Source organism: Pogoniulus pusillus, chromosome 4, assembly GCF_015220805.1.
Source record: "Pogoniulus pusillus isolate bPogPus1 chromosome 4, bPogPus1.pri, whole genome shotgun sequence".
In the NCBI taxonomy this organism is placed as follows: Eukaryota; Metazoa; Chordata; class Aves; order Piciformes; family Lybiidae; genus Pogoniulus; species Pogoniulus pusillus.
This window is the reverse complement of record NC_087267.1, coordinates 40,349,859-40,367,615: the sequence shown is the minus strand read 5'-3', so window position 1 is coordinate 40,367,615 and position 17,757 is coordinate 40,349,859. Positions and strand designations below refer to the sequence as shown.

Sequence of the window (17,757 nt, the reverse complement as noted above, 5' to 3'; positions counted from 1 at the left end):
ACAGACAGGATTCTAAAAATCATACTGCTAGAAAACAATGAAAGAAATACCCAGACTCACATTACTGTGTAAAAGACATCTAGAGAACTATAAAAAATTTAATTTAGAATACCTGAAAATACACAAGGAAGCAATCAAGCTTCCGTTTGCTGGATCCTCTGTCAAAGTACTGCCCACAGGTATCAAGGATAGTACAAACTAGCCTGATTCTGAAAAGATGCTCTGGAGGGTCCAGTGGACTAGGACTGCCATCAGGGTTCACACCAAACGATGTGAAAGAATACAGAGTTCGAAATATTACAGCTGATTCCACCATTCGGTAATTGTAAAGCTCTCCCAAAAACTTGGCACTGCTGATCCGACGTTGATTAAACTTTGGCTGGTTAACCTTTATAAAAAAAAACAAAACTGTCACTGCACCATGCAGACACAACAGAATCTTGGTAAAAAGTTTATTGCTTGTCTTCTTTTAAAGATAAAAGCAGTATAAAATTTGATAGAATATTTTATAGTAAAAAAACCACCCTGGTTAAACAAAATTAAATATTATAATGGAGTTATGAAAGCTGCTCAACTAGCAGTTATTGTGAAGATTCTTCCTTGCTTAGAGAATTCTTGCAATTATGACATGTATCAAAATAAGGACTAGTCTCCAAAGTGACTTCAATTTGACTACATTGTGAAAGAATAAAGTTTTATGTCCTCACTATGACAATAGGGGGAAAACAACTGCCCTAGTTATCTCTGCCATTTTCTGTTTCTGAGGAAGTGATTTTTTCCTAATTTAAATAAACCTACAAAACACAAACAACCGAAGTAAGAGTCAGACAAAAATCTTGAACCCAAGGATTCCTTTATTTAAGCAAGATTGTTTTACTGTTTTCTCTTCAACAAAAGTAGATGAATTAGCTTAATAAGAATGTTGGCTGTTTACCTCCATTCCCAGTCGAATATCCTCTAGCACTCCATCCACAACATGAATTCCAACATCTTCCTGGTAAAGGACCAACCCTGCTAAGAGGTTGGCTACACAGTGAATACTATTGTATTTCACATTCCAGATGTTGATCATACAGCATATAACATAATCTTTTACTTCCACGTCCTGCCAAGGCAACTTGCGCATCTGTCTCAAGACCTAGATGAAATTTTAAGACAAGCTTAACATTTTTAGCAGGCAAAATATGAAGACAGTAAATGTCATCCTCACTTTCTCATGTCTGGGATGAAAGCCCTGTAAGTACAGTCAAGCAACTTTATTCTTTTTCAAGCATCCTCCAGATCCTGTAGGTAACCAGTAAACTTCATATGTGTAACACCTAGGTGCAGTTTTCTATCTAATCAAGCTGTCCAAATCTTTTTCCTTGCTCTTGCAGTCTGTGCATAACTGTAGCTTTTTGTCTCTTACTCTGAACACAAGGTACTCAGAACACAGATCCTCATTTCCTTCTCTGTTTGTTCAGCACTCCATGCTGTGGACAATGGAGGTACACGACCAGAGCTTCTATTTAGTACAATAAATGAAACTACCTTAATCCAGGATACAAAAATGATTCCTCTTCCTTGCAATTAAAAAAAATATAATCTTCCCCTAAGCCTCTGAAAGTTAGTACTACACCAATTCCAGTAAAATCTCTATTACAGATTTACCTTCTCTGTGGTCACCTTGGAGAGATCCTTGTAAAGAAGCTTACGAATATATTCCTGCAAAGGAGGACGTTTTTTCTTCACAGTTTTTTCAGCTGGAGGGGGATTACAGTAGTAATAGGCATTTTCTACCATTGTAACATATCGTGCATCAAGATGCATTGCTTGCTTTTTTCTCATCATTTGTTCCTGGAAATAAATGCAAATGATCAGTAAAAAGATGTTGGCATACTACATTTTCAAGCCAAAAGCTTCTACAGTTTTGCTTAGGAAAAAGGAAACATAAAAGGCTGCAGAAAAGTTAGTTAAAAGCTTGTGTGAGAAGAACAAAAGCATAAATACTGGTTCCAGGTCTCTAAATCCGAAGTAATTTTTCTTGACAATCTATTTTTATAATGGTTCACCCACTGTGAAAAAGGTTTCACAGAAGTATTTAAAGTTTAACTTGAAATCTCCACATTACTGTTCAGATCAATGGTTAAAAATATCATTAGCTACTCAAAACATGATTTTGTTTGACTAAAATAGCTGAAATATTGATGTCAGCATACTGCATCCTGAGTGGCAATCTAATGTCACATCAGTATGCAACTCCAGGGAGTTTATATTGAGGTTTCATGGGGATTTTTAAACTACTTAGGCAGTGGTATTTTCCTTACTACATGCTCCATCGTTGCTGTTTAGCCAAGCAGAACGGACTGCAAGAAAAACACAAACTGGCATATAGTATGTCAGGAAAAAAAGTCAGACAGACAACAGTTACTACACCAACATTAATTACCGTGCTTAATTATCAGGCTTGTCGTAATTTTCCTCACTGAATACACTCCTTTCTCCATACTACTTGTGAGATATGCACTTTAAGATTCGCCTATTTGAAAAATTCCTTGTATCTAAAAACTCTGCACAAGAACTGAAGTAGCAGTTACAAGTTGCTGATTTTTACAGCTAAAAATAAGGATGACATTAATTCCATTATAAAGTGTTTATATTCACATGTGTATTTATATGTATATATTCTCTAAGTGGCATTAAATTTTTATGTACATCATAAGATGCTGTATACTCTGAATCACTCCAATGTGGAATGAGGTGCAGTAACTATACTGGTTTAGACTTCATTATTTAACAGAGCATGGCTACACAGTAATTCATAGCATCAAACAGATGAAACTAACAGCTAAGTACCACTTTTAACACTACACACAATTAATAGTACACACATTTATGTAACACAGTAAGCTAATGAGAAGAGTTTAAGCCTTATGTGATCACTTGTGCTTTTTCACTCACCGCTTTTCATGCCAGTAGACTTTCCACTAAATGGGGACAATGTAAAGTTTATTTTACACAGCAGTGTTTTAGTTTGGCTGAAATGTAGATGTACTCTAAAAGCTCCTTGAGTTTCATCTGCTAATTTCATGAGGAAGTCATTTTGTGTAATACAGTAACCAAGCAAATAAAGTATTTTCCCTCCTAGACTCTATGCACTTATCCTATAGGAAGGCTGGAGAGGGACTTTTCGTAAGGGTGCCTAGCAATAGGACATGGGAAAATGGTTTGACGCTGAGGGAGAGTAGGTTTAGACTGGATCTTAGAAAGAATTTCTTCATTACAAGGGTGGCAAGACTCTGGAATGCCTGCCCAGGGAGACTGTGGATCCCCTGGGAGTGTTTAAGGCCAGGATGGATGATGCCTTGAGCAGCCACGTCTAGTTGGGAGGTGTCCCTGCTCAAGGCAGGGAGGTTGGAGTAGATGATTTCTTATGTTCTTTCCCACCTAAGCCATTCTATGATAATTTTGTTTTTAACCTTTCCCATAACACAAATGGCCTCCTCTTTGATTCCCTAAACGAGACTCTTCTGTTCCAAACAGGAAAGTAGTAGCATGCTTACCTACAGCTACTTCAATGCCCAGCACTTGTAAAAATTGAGCACACAAATAGTTTTGTGGGGAAAAACCACTTACAGTAGAAAGTTACAAACCCTACTATGATAATAAATATGTTAATATCACATTTGTCATTTTTTCCACTTTTTCCAGATGCATCAAGAGAAATAAATCTTTGCTGCCTTAACATTTATCATGCTTTACTACAAACTGAAAAATGAAGTGAGGCAAAGTAAAGAAGCATAGAGAAAAATGACAGAAAGGCTTGCAAATAAAATTTAAACCCCCCTGAAACTACATAATTAGTGTATTTTCTTGTTATAACAAGTTGCACATTGTACTGTAAATAATGTTGTAATTGTTTCTTCCCAGAGAGGACCACATGCACTACCCTAAGGCTCAAAATCACTGTAATGTATCGTTTTGAACAACCTCAAGTATGCAAACTAAGGGGATGGTATTAATCTTATTCACTATTAAAAATCACCACAATTTTAAGTAGCTTTTTGTGTTTCCATTTTTTTTCCCAAGGGATCAAGTCAGTTGGATAAGCAGGAAAGAGAATCTATAACAACACATTGTCTACAGTAACAATAACCTTGACATATTCTCAGAAGATAAAAGCAAGAGCTGCAATCCAATGCACTTTGACCTAATTAAATACTTTAAGTCTTCATTTCACTAGGCTGAAATGAAGAACTACAGAAGTAAAGTTTTACATTTGAAAATTAGGGGGTTTGCTTCTTCTTTGATAAAGAGATGACAAACACAAAAATGTCCAAGTTGAACCAGTTATAAGGTTTATTTTGTTTCATGGTGAGCAATAAAACCACTCTCCATTTAGCATATATTGGCAAATGCATTTTGAAAGAAAATCTGTTGAGCACCTCCTAAGTCTCCTCCCGCACCTCAAACCTTGCAACTCCTGCTCTTACTGCCACAAACAGAATTTTTGCAAGGCAGCACAAAAATGTTACGAAGCAACAAAAAAACCCAATTCAGAAAAATATTTCAGCATGACTGATATTTAAATTGTCGTGGTCCACTCCTCCTTTCCTTTATTACCTAACAGTACTCTGCCCTGCAACTTGTTCCAACAGCTCAAAATGAAAATTTCTTGAAAGCAAGCTATTGTTACAGCGAATTAAAAGTTCCATTCTAACAACAACTACTTTGCTACAGCCTCTTTCTGTACAAACAACATTCTCCCACAGTTTCTACTCCATCTGTAAAGAGAGTCACCCTAAGAAATGAGCCATTTTCGGAAGTACCAGTCATCTTGCACTAAAGCTTAAACACACAATTTGACATTATTGTCTAACTCACAGGAATGACAATGCAACAGAAGACTTTTAATACCAGAACTTCAAATATTCTTTTAAACAGACAACAGTGTAATCCAAGAATTCAAGATTTTCACATGATTACATTACAGAAACATAGTTCAGTATAATGCTGATCTTCCTTCCAAAGCATCAGTTCAAATAATCCATTTATCAACAGGCTAATCCTAAAGCCACATTAGTTGCACATGAATATTTTAAATTACATGAAGGACACTGAACTCTAAAGACTTGCCAAAAAAACTATTAACATAAACAAACAGTGCTGATAAAAGAATAATCCTTAAATAATTCACAAAACTTCACAGCCATTTTACTAAACTAAAATATGGTCACTAAATGCTCATCTGGAATGAGTCAGTGCCAGAAAGTTTGTGGCACTTTTAACTGACTTTTTTCCACACCAAGATAAAGCAATGCTGGCTTTAAGAGGAAACATGCAGCCTTTTTGGTGTTGTATACCATAAAATATATTAGCAGCAGTAACGATTAAGACCAATAACCATCGGGAATATCGTCAGACTAATTCACAGAATGCACTGGGTCAGAAGAGACCTTCGACAGTCACATTGTTCAACCCTCCTTGTAGTGAGCAGGGACACCTCCAAGTAAACCATGGCCAAATCAACACTGGTATTGAACATGTCTATGAATGACATCCCTGGATAACCCATTCCAGGATTTTACCACTCACTGTGAAAAACCTCCTTCTGACGTCCAACCTATATCTACCCTGCTTCAGTTTGAAACCACTCTCCCTCATCCTATTGCTACAAGCCCTTCTAAACAGTCCTTCTGTAGTCTTCCTATACGTCCCCTTCAGATACTGAAATGTAGTTTCCACCCACAAGAGTCACTGATCAGATCAGCAGTAGACTTACTTAGATTTTTAGCACAAGATCCTTATTAGGGATTGCTGCCCTGCTCCAGGAGTAATCTTTTCTACAGTTCACAACAACTGGTACCATAAGAAGATGATCCACTTTCTGTAATACCATTTAAGTCAAAATTGATCTTTGTCATTTCTATAGGGCAACATTACAAGATGCAGCTATTAATATGGATGAAGAACACAGATCTAGTTAGCCTACTTTACATCTTAATCAATAGATACTCCAAACTGATTTGCCACCTCTATCTTCTCCTAGTTCCTCAAAGCATTAGAAAAGACTATTTATCCAAAAGCTCAGGCTTAAGTCTCAGTTACTGAAACAGTGTTTGTACTTGGTCTCATATATCATAGTTAAGTCACATTTTGCATTCTCACCCAGCAGATTTGAGCAATGCAGCCAACAATCAGTATTTTTGTAGTAAGACTAGAAGTAGTCAGTGTAGAAAAGCAGCTCTGGTAAAGGTATTTCATTTTTCCTGACTACTAAAATTTTTATTAACTATTGAAAGACGGTAGCAATGAGTTAGGTGTCTTTTCAACAGTGTTTTCAGGACAGAATATCTGATGATTATGGACAGGAATACATTTCACATAAAGCATATCAACTGGCAAGCCTTTAAGTAACTGAGGGATTCAAACGTTTCAAGATATAGAAGTATACTGCAACAAAAAGCATAAGCCAAGAACTTGCAGTTCATTCTCCATCTCTTTCCTCTTTGCCTTGACTACATGACTGCAACGAATGCTGTGACAAAGAGGTTCAGAAACACACATTTGGTAGTAAAGAAATTCTGTGATATACTCCGGTAGGCAACACCTGTTTCTCCATTAACTCTTCTGCATGAGAAGGGCAGCTGTTGATTCAAGAGAAAGACCCAGCAAGTGTAAGCCTGTGATTTCATAAGAAAGGACACAACCACAGCAGAGACAGTGAAAATTCACAGTTAAGTACCATGTAGAAAGATAGTGCAAACACTTGAACTGCTCTCTTTCTGGAATGGCAAACCATGTCCACTTTCTCCCCCTAACAGAGAGACTACATTCTGCACTGTAGATAGACATCTGTATTCTTCTTGCAGCGCAGGGATTCGAAGAGAACCTGCAAGCACTTGGTCAGACTTTCAATATAACAATATCAGTTGGTCTGTATGTTGTTAAACTGCTTGATTTAATGCCATTTCCTACTGCTATCACTGCTTTCAGAGACTTCAACCACGTTTGACTCAGTTTTGCCTTGCACAGAGTTTTACAATTCTCTCTCAAGCCATTAAACATCAGACAGGGCTCAAATTGATACACCAAAGACAATCCAGTGCTAATATTTGTTATTTTCAAACCTTTGCCAATACTTATTTAGATCTACAGATACCGCTTCTACTCTACCAATGTCTGTTTCTAAAAACCCCTTCCTTTAGTGTCTTCGTAAGTTTTCTTCAAATTTGGCATCTCAGATTGCTACACAGGACACAGACATCACCTCTCTCACCACTGTCTTCACCTCCATTTGAAATACCATCTGTTTCCGTTCACTGCCATTGTTCCCCTCAAACAGTATCTCAGGCACATTCAGGTATAGCTACTGTACTCTTTCATCCTCTCTGTTTGCCCTATTTCTGAATTATTTGTACTTCAAAACTGATAGCTTCTTGCTTCAGAAATTTAATTATTTGATCACATTTGAAGACAACTGAAGTTCTCCAGAATATTTTCAGAAATTAGTTCTCCTATCAGGTACAATGTCACAGCTGAGACAACACTGGGTAGGCCAAAAATAACACAACACAAGTTCACAAGACTACAAACCAAAGCTGACAATGCCAAAGCAGCCTTGAACAGGTAACACCAGTCCACCTGAACTCCATTCCACCAAGGAGACAAGGTTCCAGAAAAGCTGATTCATTGTGCTCCGATACTTGTCTGTGTTTTTATTAAAGAATTAAGAACTCTATTCTCCCAGAGCACCCAAGGTGAAACTTAATGAAAGTTTTCACTTACTAGTGTTTGAACGCTGTAACTGACAATTAAGGTATTAGTCACGATCATTGTTATGGTGAGGCCACAACACAAAGCCAGAAAAGAGAAGCAGTAATTGATTTAACTCAGTGTCTGACACCCTCCCTCAAAAGACAGCAAGTTTTCTCTTACCAAAAGGACACTGGTTCTCAAGTGAGATTCTGGTGATCTAAAGAGGAATCTTCCACAGGTTTCCAGCAGAGTACATGCCATTTCAATATGGTGATGAGAAAAGTCTGACAGAAGCATCTGGTATATATTTATGTAGAAACACAGCATGTTAAAACATCTTTTTGAACTGCAGAAAACAGTAAATTCTACCTACCAGACTTTACACTACTGTGGTGTTCCACAGACTTAAAGAAAAAAATGCTAATTGATTTCACTGATCAGGTAACAAAGTTCAAAATATTCACCTGATTTTAAAAGCATTATATTAACAGTCTCAACTCAAAATGCAGGCTCCAGAAACTTGAAGAACAGGATGCTTGCTAAGCCTAGCATAAAAAGACTACAACATTAAAATAAATACTATAATCTCTCTCATACCCCTTCCAACTCAGTCATACATACTTTAAAATTCCTGTTGCTAGATTGGGAAACCATCAAATATACAAGGACACAATAACTTCAAAGCACATCTACTTTAATTGTACGAATTGAAGTAATAACTAAAGTTAAGTTTCACATTTTATACATGAGAGAAGAAAAATGATGAGGGAACACAATTTTTTAACATTCAGCTTTGGTACTTAAGTGAGTCAATAAATAGGAACTATTCCCACATGACATCATCATCTTAATCCATAGGAATCTTCACCAAATTTTATTAAAAGCACTCTCATTTTTTAAAACCCGTTTTTAATCAGAGACTTAACATCAAAAGGTAACTTCGAATGTTTATCAGCATGCAAACTAAGATAATATACCTGGAGATAAATGCTTTTCAAAGATTTGTTTTGTTCCTCAAACAAAAATATCTGCTAGAATGGCATAAAATCCCCTCCCTGCATCACTACAAAGCTTCTGCTTCTAACCTGTCCCCTTCACTTATTCTCTCTGTAAAAACATTAATTGAAATGAACATGATAAAAGATTTGCAATATAGAGCAGATGAATAAGTAGCAATGTCTACCATAGCTTCACAGAAATAGTTGTCAGCAATTTGGTTACGTTCAAAGGCTGAATTTAAATATAATCCTACCATTAAAAAAAAAAAACAACTGATGTCTCCCCAGGCACAGTAGGCAGAGACATCAGGGCAGGGTTTAAAACATCAGATTCAATGAAATAATTGATTATTCCAGCAACAGATATATGAAAGTACAGTGAATGAAGTAGTATACGACTATCACAACACTAACCTTTAAACAGTGGAGTGTGTCATTTTTGGAGAACATCTTAAACTTGGTAAGCTCACCAATAAATCTCACAGTTTTATTCTTTGTTTCAATGTTGATCTGGTCCTTTTTTCTTACCTAAAAAAAGGCAGCAGCATTTGATCTGAGACCCTCAAAAATACCTATCTCTTATAATTGACTTTGACTCGAACACAAATGATAAGCTTGGGAATTCAGTAGTGTTTGATATTTGCTTGGTTCCTTACATCCTATCTTCACCTACCTTTTGGTCTCCTAAAAGTGTCTCTACATTCTTGTTTATTTCAGAAGCTTTTGAATTTTTTTCCCCATCCTCCTACTCCCTCCTGCAAAAACTAAGTCCTTTAACATCAATGGTTATAGATACATCCATCCAGCCACCCACGTCTCTATCCCAGTGAAGCACCAAAGTATTTTAGAATCTGCTTTTAGAATCACTAAGTAGTGTTTGTATGAATAGGACCACTTGTACAGTCCCCAAGGAAATATTAAACACTGACAGCTTTCCCATCAGCTTTAATAAATTGCAGATTAAATTAGGCCGTTTGTAAGTAATTTTGAAAAGGAAAAAGTAACTACCAAAGCACAAATTGATGAATCTAAACACAATATGAAATACACAAAATTGTATTCCTCCCCAAAGAAACAGCTATCCCTGAGAACAGTCAGCTTCAGACAACTAAGACTTAATCTGAGCAGCTAATACACATTTTTCATGTCAACATGAGAAAAAAATTACAACCATGCCATAAAACTTAGAAAATAGTGAAGATATCATCTGTGAGCACTGCAACCAATTTAATCACAAAACTTCAAAGTGAAAGAAACAACTCTGAAAAAAACAGTAACATTTGAGCAAAACATAAAATTTTGGTTGATGGAAACAGTAGAAAATAATTTGCACTTTGCATTTATAAAAAAAATAAAAGCATTACATTGTCAGGGTAACCATAACGTTAGAACAGTAACCTTGTCATGGGGAACATATTGTTAGACTGAGTCAGTTCTCATTTTGAATGCAAGTTATTAATTTACAAAAAAAACTATTAGCACTTGCAGGTGGAGTAGTTTCTAATGTTTGCAACTTTTAACTGTTTCACAATTCATGTTAGTATATAAACAGACATATGCTAAACTGTAAAATAAGCCTTAGATTTACAGATCTAGTGTTCTGGAACAAACACACTCAAATGACAGAGAAATATTTACTGAATTTAAGGACTGACTTTATGTAGATGCCCAACAATATTTTACAATATGTTATTCCTCGAAGTATGACTATGATCAGACTGTTGATTAATTTTTTTGTATTCAAATAAACCAAAACATACATGAAATCTGAAATCCCCTTTCAGCATGGAACAAAGATCCTCTGCTACATCAGACATACAAGGATGCAATGTGGCAACCAGTCTTGCATAAAATGGCAGCAAATCTAACCTGCAACAAAAGATGGTAAGTTATTTGTCTATTTTATCAAGAAAAATGTATTTCTGCCTACAAGCATGGGTACCATTTTACTCATTAAAAGAACATGGATATATTGACAGAACTGCATACATGACATTTTTCCAAGTTCACACTGCAGGTTGTAATATCATTTAAAAATAACACCAGGTGTACTACCGTATCGTACTGGAACCCCTCACAGTTGATTTCCTTTCAAAAGTACTGCCTTAGGTGAAATGCCAAACACCAGCTCAACTGCACAATTTGACCGTCAAGAAATTACTAGATGCAAATAAAACTTGACCCCCTCTCCACATGCAAAATGAAACATTCTTACAGACAACTCCAATTCTTATTGCAGTTGAGTTCTTTGAGCAGCAGACACAACTAGAACATCTTTAAAGCAGTGAACTTCTAAATGAATGGATCAGATATTGAGTAAAACAAAGCTCAACAGGTGTGATATGGCAGCCCTTTTTCCCAAAACACAACCAGTAATATTTCAACATTTTCTACAGAGCTTTACTTGTTTTCTCTTTCCTTGAAGATACAATTTCACATCCATTTCACTGCATGGTTTGTTTCCCTTTGGGAATTTAGAAGGGCAATTTGTTTTTCCTTAATTTGCACTTTATTTCTTCCCATGAAAGACTAACTGCTTGTGAAAACAGGATAAACTCCCTCAAATCTGTTTTGGGAGATCATGTAACAGGACACAGAACATAGGAGAGCAGCTTTGCACATGTGTGCATGTATCACTTCAAAACGTACAGAAAACAACATAGGCCTCATACCATTTACAAGCTGAAGAAAGTATTATTTGTTTGAGAATAAACAGAGGAACTGTAGAAAAAGCCTACTGTTCTAAATAGAAAGGAACACCTTAAATTTGCATGCTCCAAGTGAGAAGTAGCCTGTATGAGGAAAAATGTCTTGAGGTTTATGCTTTATTAAGGATTAGGGTTTTCCCTTCTGCTACAAGAAAGAAAAAGAAGAGGGGAAAGAAAAATAAAGAAGCTGCCAAAAACATTTAAAAGTGGAGAGACTGCCCTGGCACAAAGTAAAACTGGAAAGGCATTGATAGGAAGCCCCCAGAACAAAGTATCCAAAACTTGCCTTCCCTCTCCTTTCCTACTATGTCACTAGAGCACATTCCTAAGATCTTTAATATCTACTCCCAGAAAAGGGGATAATTATGCATTTCAGCTGTGGACTAGAAGCAGGAGAATGTAGTACCACATGGAGGTGGCATAGCTAGGCAGACTCCTGATAATACATGAAACTCATGGTGAAACATTGTAGATATCTCAGTTACCTATTTAACAGTTTTTATGATCTCTTGTTAATCAATAACCAAAACAGTATTGACATTTTTCAAGCTTGCTGGAACACATAGTCAAGGCTGACTGGCCACAGCAAATTACTACAATGTTATTAAGCATTTAGCCATTAACTCTCAGAAGAAGTGAAAGTCTTATGGCCTCAGATACACATACAAAAGCTAAAGCTTAAAAAAGGACTTGAGCAGGTCTATTTTAATTGGAAGAGATTCCTGTATGCCATTTCTTTTAAGACAGATAGCAGAAAGTTTTATTCTGGGCTAAACAAGTACCTGCCTGCTGAGAGCTAATAATTTCATCTCAGTAAACTGAAAATACCTGGGGGAAAATTAGTCTTAGAGCACAGTGTTATTCCCTCACAAAACACAAAAGGTTTCTTCATGGAGAAGAACAGTAGGGCTGGGTATTTCTAAATAGGTGAAATATAATAAGGAAAAGTCTTGGGCCAATTACTGTGAAACTGGCAACTGGAGATTGAGTCTGTTCCCTCTCACAGAGGAGATAAAAATTCACTTTCAGAGGCAGAGAAATTGCAGTATCAGTGGCACCATCTACTGGCACCTGCATTAAAGCCAATCTATGATTTTGTTTTCTCCAAAAGCATATTTTGAATTGAATTGCAGCTGAAAACATAAATGCAATCCATTCATGAGTATGCAACAGAGCAATGCAATGATGCTGTATTCTAATACTAAAGTGAGTTGAGGAAAAAACGTTTGTTTCTTGTCAAATTAAGTTTCCTGTCTTGATGAATTCTACATTTGTCCCAATCAACCCAACCCTAGTGGGTGCAAGATAGCTCCCTGACATCCCTGCTTAATGACTTTGGCTTCACAGTGTCTGTATCACTCCTCAAACATAAAAAACAGTTTTGTCATTTCTTGGTAAAACTGCTGTGCCTGAACACAGCTAGCCCCTCAATAAAAAGAAACAACTTACTCTGTTACTGAAATACCTTACTATGGCTGCCAAAGCAATAGTTACAATTAGGAAGCATTATCTAACATGCTTGGATCACAGGAGTCATCAAGTCCAACCCCCCTGACAGAACAGAACCATAGCATCTAACACAGGTAGCAAAGAGATGCATCCATAGAGGCTCCACAAGCTCTCTGGGAAGCCTGTTCCAGTGTTCTGTGACCCTTATAGTACAGAAGTGCCTCCTCATGTTGAGGTGAAATTTCCTGTGCTGTAGTTTATACCCATTACCCCTTGTCCTATCATAGAGTTCAGCTGAGTTTGCCCCCTCCCTCTTGACACCCAGACCTTATATATTAATAAACACTGCTATACAGAGATCAAAGACTTTTGCAAAATACACTGCCTTATCTACAGCCTACAGAAGGACACTGGTCCTCTGAGCCTTTCACATAAAACAACAACAAAAAAACAGAGCCAAAACCCATACAAACAAAAACTAACAACCAGCTAAAAAACCCAAACCAACCAAACAAAAAACCCTACACCACTAAGGAAACACCTATACCTCAACAACACCACCCACACCAACTGAAAATCCTCAAGAACATCACCACGTTTTCCCATCCCACTCCTGAAGAGGTAATAAAAACAACAACCCTGTAAATAGTAAAAAACAGTATGCAACAATTACAGCTCAGTGAAGAGACATGAAAGCAAACACTGTTTATAGTATACAAAGCTTTGAAGCAGTTTGCTATGCTATTTTTTTAAACTAATAATTTGTGGTATTTTATAGCAGCCATCAGTACTATCACAGAATCAAACAATATGAGGGGTGGGAAGGGACCTCAAAAGATCATGTAGTCCAACCCCCCTGCCAGAGCGGCATCTCCTATACCAGATCACACAGGAACATGTCCAGGTGGGTTTTGATTATCTCCAGAGAAGGAGATTCAACCACTCTGGGCAGCCTGTTTCAGTGTGTAACATACACACCTGGAGTTTTTCTACTAGGATTAAGGTAACTTAATAATTAGGATGGATTGCCCTTTAAAATTATGTCTAGGGGAATTTCACTGAAACAGTTCACGGTTAAGTACAAGAAGCTCAGCCAACATCCTGTATCTCCTATTAAGTAATGCAGAGATGGGCATCACTAGTGCAAGCAGAGAGAACTTAAGATCTTACAACTGGAAGCTAAAGCATTCATTAGTCCAGTAGGTCTCAGAGCAGATAAGGAAAAAAAAGATATTAAGATAAGGAAATGGACAAAGAATATTATTATTTCTTAATAATAATTAGTATTTGTAATTAAAGAACAACAGTGAGATTCATTTCAGTGCTGGAACATTGGTTTCACCTAATAGTGAAGATACATAGATCCTTGAGGCAACCAAACCATCTATACTAGTTTAGTGAGCTCCTACAGAAAAAGTAACTTAAAAGTTGTTATTTAAAACAGGTTTGTGGGATAATGCAACTGCTACTGGAAAGATAACAAAATCAATGGCAATGGGGAGAGTGTAAGTTTCTAGCAACTTACAATGCTCCTAGTGCAGCCTAATCTAAGATATACCTCAGCTTGTTTTCTTTAAATACTAGAAAACACTGTAAATTTAACTCCTTAAAAGGAGGTATCTGAAAGTACACTGCTGATTTGACACGTCATGAAGGTTACTCTCATTTGAAAGTATCTCTTTTGCTGTGCACAAAGTCACCAAGTTCTTTCAGGTCATTATCATCTGGTACAACTTAGCAGACTATGCTAAGAAAATCATGAACCTCCAAAAAGGTTCTAGGAGTTCATGGTCAACCTGGTATGCACCACACCAGGAGAAATACAGAACAAGGGTGCAAATATTACATTATGTTCAGAGACCAGCCAAGCAGCCATTTCCATATCACAAATGTAAATTCTCTACTATGGTAGAGCTGTAGACAAAATTCTAAGCAATCCTGCTGATTTACATTGTTACAGATGTTCCAGGTTTCACAAATTGTGTTTTGACGCACTTCATGATTGCCACACACAAAAAAGTATTTCCACTACATCATAAATTTGGGCTGGAGAGCGTCTTGTTACATCTAATACAAGATACTACCTGCCTCCTCTGTCAGTAATTCATATTTCAGGCAAAATCAGGACTCTAAGTCTTTGCAAACTGAAGTATCAGACCCCTAATTTTCAGAGAAAAGAATCCATAAAGAAAATGAAAGAGCCAGTCTTTTTTCAGTGACACCCAGTGATATGCTGAAGTGCATCTGACAAACTCAAACACAGGAAACTCCATTTCAACATGAGAAAAGACTTTTTTAGTAAAAAAAGAGAGCACTGGAAGAGGCTGCTTAGAGAGATTGGGAAGTCTCCTTCTCTAGGGACCTTCAATCCCGCCTGGACATGTTCCTGTGTGAAACCTGCCCTTAGTGATCCTGCTTTGAAGGGGGGTTGAACTCAGTGGATTTCTAGAGGTCCCTTCCAATCCCTAACATTCTGTGATTCTATGATAGATTATATGCACATCTAACTGCAAAAACTAGTATCAACAGCGTCAACACTGTACAGTAAGCAAGTTATTTACTGGTTTATAGACAGCTAGGAGAGCAGCACAGTAGATGCTTATTACAGATGGGATTTAGAAAAAGGCTAGAATTAAGGTTGAAAACAGTGCAAGAAAGAATCAAATGTAGGTAAACTAACTACCAAAGTCTGTTTCTTCAAAGCAGTATTCTACACAAGTCTTGAGACAAAACACACACTCAAACTATGGTTTTTGCCCTCCAGTGATAAAAAGGAATGGAATAATAGAATCATTAAGGTTGGAAAAGACCTTTACGATCACTGAGTCCAACCATAAACCAACTTCCATGGCCACTAAACCACACCCTAAAGCGCCACATTTACACACTTCTCAAACACCTCCAGAGATGGTGACTCCACTTCCCTGGGCAGCCTATTCTCCCTGCAAAGTCCACTATGTTGTCCTCAGAGAAGAAAAAGTGAAAGAAGGGCAAAATGCAGTAAAGGATGATGCAGCAGCAAGAACAGGAAGATGGTCTGATGTAGACTAAGGGCGCAATGTGTAAGAGGTTGATGCAAAAGAAGGGCTCAGATTGAAGTTGTTTAAACTCTGACAGGAAATCCAGAATGGTGATGAAACATCTGGAACTAAAAGCAGCACCAAAACAACCTCTCAGCCAAAAAGCGCATGGTGGAGCAAGAAAAGTGATTCCTTCATAATTACACTTACTTAAGTTGCACCTATTTAAAGTACAAGTATATCAGAGAGCAGGGACATGTATTTTTCTCCCAAATAATTAAACATTTAAAATCTTTTTTGTAACCAAGGATCTTCCTGTAAGTGCAGGACCCTCACAAAGAAATAGCAGAGCTCTACATGGACAGAAGAAACCCAGGCTCAAATTCTTCCATCTGCTTTCTCTAAACCAGGTAACCTAGAACCAGCCCTGCCCCAGAAGTTAGAGCCATTACAAAAATATCAGAATTAATATATCACAAGAAATCTTCCTTCCTGAACTACACTGTGCTCCCATTAGACACAAGTTTTTACACTGAAAAAAGTGCAAGTTCTTCTGAATGAAATATAAACCCTCCCTTTGACAGAAGGTAGATTTTGCTGTTGTTTTCACAGTTAAAAATAGTCACAAAAGTATCCACTATAACACAAGTGCCAGAAAGAGAAACCGATTACGGAAATGTACATCACCATGGCAGAATATTGTAATGAACTGCTTGAGCATTAATCCTAAGAGTTTTTTTGGTGCTCTAGCATCAACCACTCCAGAGTGCACATCAGGAACAAACAAATGCCCCTTGCAACATGCACTGAGTTTCAAAAGTTAAAACACACATTTTTTAAGTTAAACAGCCAAAGAGTGGATCTAGCTCATTTCCCTTCAATTCTTACCTTTGTCTAGGAACTATAAATAATGCTCGTACTAGTTTCCTTCTGTTGGCTTTTGTATTCATATTCATGCAAAAATCCATTGCTGCCTATAAAGAGAGATGTCAATATAATATTTCACCTTTAATGCAGAAGGTTTTTATTTCAAGCATGTTTTCAAAAGCATCTTTTACAACCACCACCAAAAAAAAAATCTTATTTTTTGCCTAGAAGTAAGAGAGTTAGCAAAACACATCCAGCCACAGGAACACAGACTAATTTTTTTGGATAAGCACAAAGAAGAAACCAGCTTTGGGAAGACAGGGAGTAATTTGTCAGGGAGCAATTTGTCAGGGAGTGATGAGAGGAAGAACAAGGTAAAAACAGAAGTCTACTTCTAAAACAAGCTAATACATACAACAACAGGATGACAAAAGCAGTATCACACAGTATGTGTCCAATAACTGAGAAACAGAAAACATATCCTTCAGGTCAAAAATTAATTCAGTTACTGCAAGGCTCCAAAGCTTTGAATCTCTATTTTAAATAAATTTGATTCAACACTAGCTTTTAAAAGTGGAAAAATATAAAAACTGTGACTATACCTTGTCTATGAGGTCTCTGTTGACACAATTAGGAAGCTGCTGAAGAAAAGCATCCACTATAAGTTTCAAATGAGATCCAGTACTGGCTTCTTCATCCTCTTGTTCTATCAGAGTGAAATAAACAAGCAGCACATATCTTTAAAATACTAAATGCAAGGATTTGCAATCATATTTCCCAAACAGTGCATTTTTAATTAGTTGTTAATAGTCATCCACAGATTAAATAAAAAAGATTAAAACAATTTTTTGTAATGTAAAGAAAAAGCAGATCCACTGAGTGTCTATACCAACAAAACTCAAAAGTATCACCTTTCAACTTGCCTTCCTATTAATGAAGTTTGCTACCCACTCTAAATTCATAATGTTGAGAGCAAAA

The 17,757-nt window shown here is 36.9% G+C and overlaps 1 protein-coding gene across 4 annotated transcripts in view; it reads right to left on the bottom strand.

Moving 5' to 3' along the window:
- UPF2 (UPF2 regulator of nonsense mediated mRNA decay) overlaps nt 1-17,757 on the bottom strand; it is a 68,151-nt gene that overhangs the window by 27,402 nt on the left and 22,992 nt on the right. For all 4 annotated transcript variants that reach the window (XM_064142650.1, XM_064142648.1, XM_064142652.1 and 1 more), the window contains 8 exons: nt 17,382-17,485; nt 16,801-16,886; nt 10,496-10,604; nt 9,150-9,263; nt 7,918-8,034; nt 1,651-1,836; nt 935-1,138; nt 113-388 (listed from right to left, as the gene is read on the bottom strand). In XM_064142650.1, the coding sequence (XP_063998720.1) occupies nt 113-388; nt 935-1,138; nt 1,651-1,836; nt 7,918-8,034; nt 9,150-9,263; nt 10,496-10,604; nt 16,801-16,886; nt 17,382-17,485 (1,196 nt within the window). The remainder of the gene's footprint in view (nt 1-112; nt 389-934; nt 1,139-1,650; nt 1,837-7,917; nt 8,035-9,149; nt 9,264-10,495; nt 10,605-16,800; nt 16,887-17,381; nt 17,486-17,757) is intronic.